The sequence below is a fragment of the Mus caroli genome, chromosome 9 (assembly GCF_900094665.2).
Source record: "Mus caroli chromosome 9, CAROLI_EIJ_v1.1, whole genome shotgun sequence".
Classification (NCBI taxonomy): Eukaryota; Metazoa; Chordata; class Mammalia; order Rodentia; family Muridae; genus Mus; species Mus caroli.
The window spans coordinates 115,523,741-115,524,982 of NC_034578.1; the positions used below are offsets into that span (position 1 = coordinate 115,523,741).

At 55.7% G+C, this 1,242-nt stretch overlaps 1 protein-coding gene across 1 annotated transcript in view; it reads left to right on the top strand.

Annotated features, from left to right (window-relative positions):
• Positions 1-275: 275 nt before the first annotated feature.
• The window catches only part of Slc25a38 (solute carrier family 25 member 38), a 19,458-nt gene continuing 18,491 nt past the window's right edge, over positions 276-1,242 (top strand). Inside the window, exon 1 of the mRNA XM_021172358.2 lies at positions 276-475. Within this exon, the coding sequence (XP_021028017.1) occupies positions 347-475 (129 nt within the window). The 5' untranslated portion in view covers positions 276-346. The remainder of the gene's footprint in view (positions 476-1,242) is intronic.

The window sequence follows — 1,242 nt, forward strand, 5'->3', positions numbered from 1 at the left end:
ACTGCTCGGCGGTGCTTCAGCTCTTAAATATAAATGAAATATAATTAAAACTCAGCCAGTCACCCATTTCAAAAAGCGCTTTAGCTATCAGAAAATAAAAAATATATTTAAAAAAAAAGCGCCGAGCAGAAGGCTAGCCTGTAACTGAGAATCGCGGATCCTGCAGTTCTAAGTGCAGCCACCAGGTGGCGATGAGATCTCGTCGCCGGTGCACAACGTCACCGGAAGCGGACTCTCACCTTTTTTTTTTTTTTAACTGGTTCTTCCTGCTTTCCCCTCCCCCGGAAACATCGAGCCGCTCGTCTCGGGTAATGAGACCTGAGGGCGGGCGGACGAGCTGGGAGGGATGGGCGTGAGCGCGGAGCCCCGGAGCCTCTCAGTCGCCGGGGCCGGGCTCGCGTCCCCAGTGATCGAGAAGGCGCGCTCGGCGCTGCTGCAGTCGCAGGATGTAGAGGACACGGTGGAGACGCTCATGGTGAGCTCGTGGGAGCAGGGGGACCGGGACGGGAGCGGCATTGTGGGGCAGGGGACAATGCTTCGAGAACATTCTAGTTCTAGAATATCCTAACGGCAACTGATGAGAGCGCCTCGGGGCACCTCAGGCCGCCCGCCGCAGGACACCTTCCCTGACCGGCTTCCCTGCAGGCTTCTGCCTTAGCTTTCGGGGATCACCAAGGCCACGCCCTTCCGTCGGGTTGGCTGCGCTGCCGGGCTGCCATTGGTGGAGACGGGGGCGGGGCGGGGCGGAGTCTCTTGCTGCCAACCTTAGACGGAGGTGGGGCTGTGCAGGGCGGGCCCGGGCTGGGATGCGCCTCAGTGGGGTGAGGATGCACGGCTTTGGGGGATGGATATCTTTTAAAAATTCTTGTTTTTTTGAGTCGGGGCCTCACTGTGTTTCAGCTAGGGCTGAAACTCGCTATTTAAACCAGGCTGGCTCCGAAGTGCTAAAGGAGTGTGCTCCCCTATGTCTGGAGCTTTTTGGAAGTCTTTAAAAGATAACCACTGTGGCTCCAGGACCATGTCTTTCAAAACTGCATACCTTTTCTCTCCGATGTGTGTTGGACATAGACATTTTGTTGTTTCTCGTTTTGCTGTGGGGTGGTAGAAATTGTGGCACTATGTCCCGCGCTGATTTTCCCGCCAGCAAGAAACAACGCGGCACACAAACAGGATCCTTCTGTAGCAAGCTTTAATGCGTCTTGAGAGGGAGAGCATCAGCTTCACAAGGCGGAGACCCCAAGC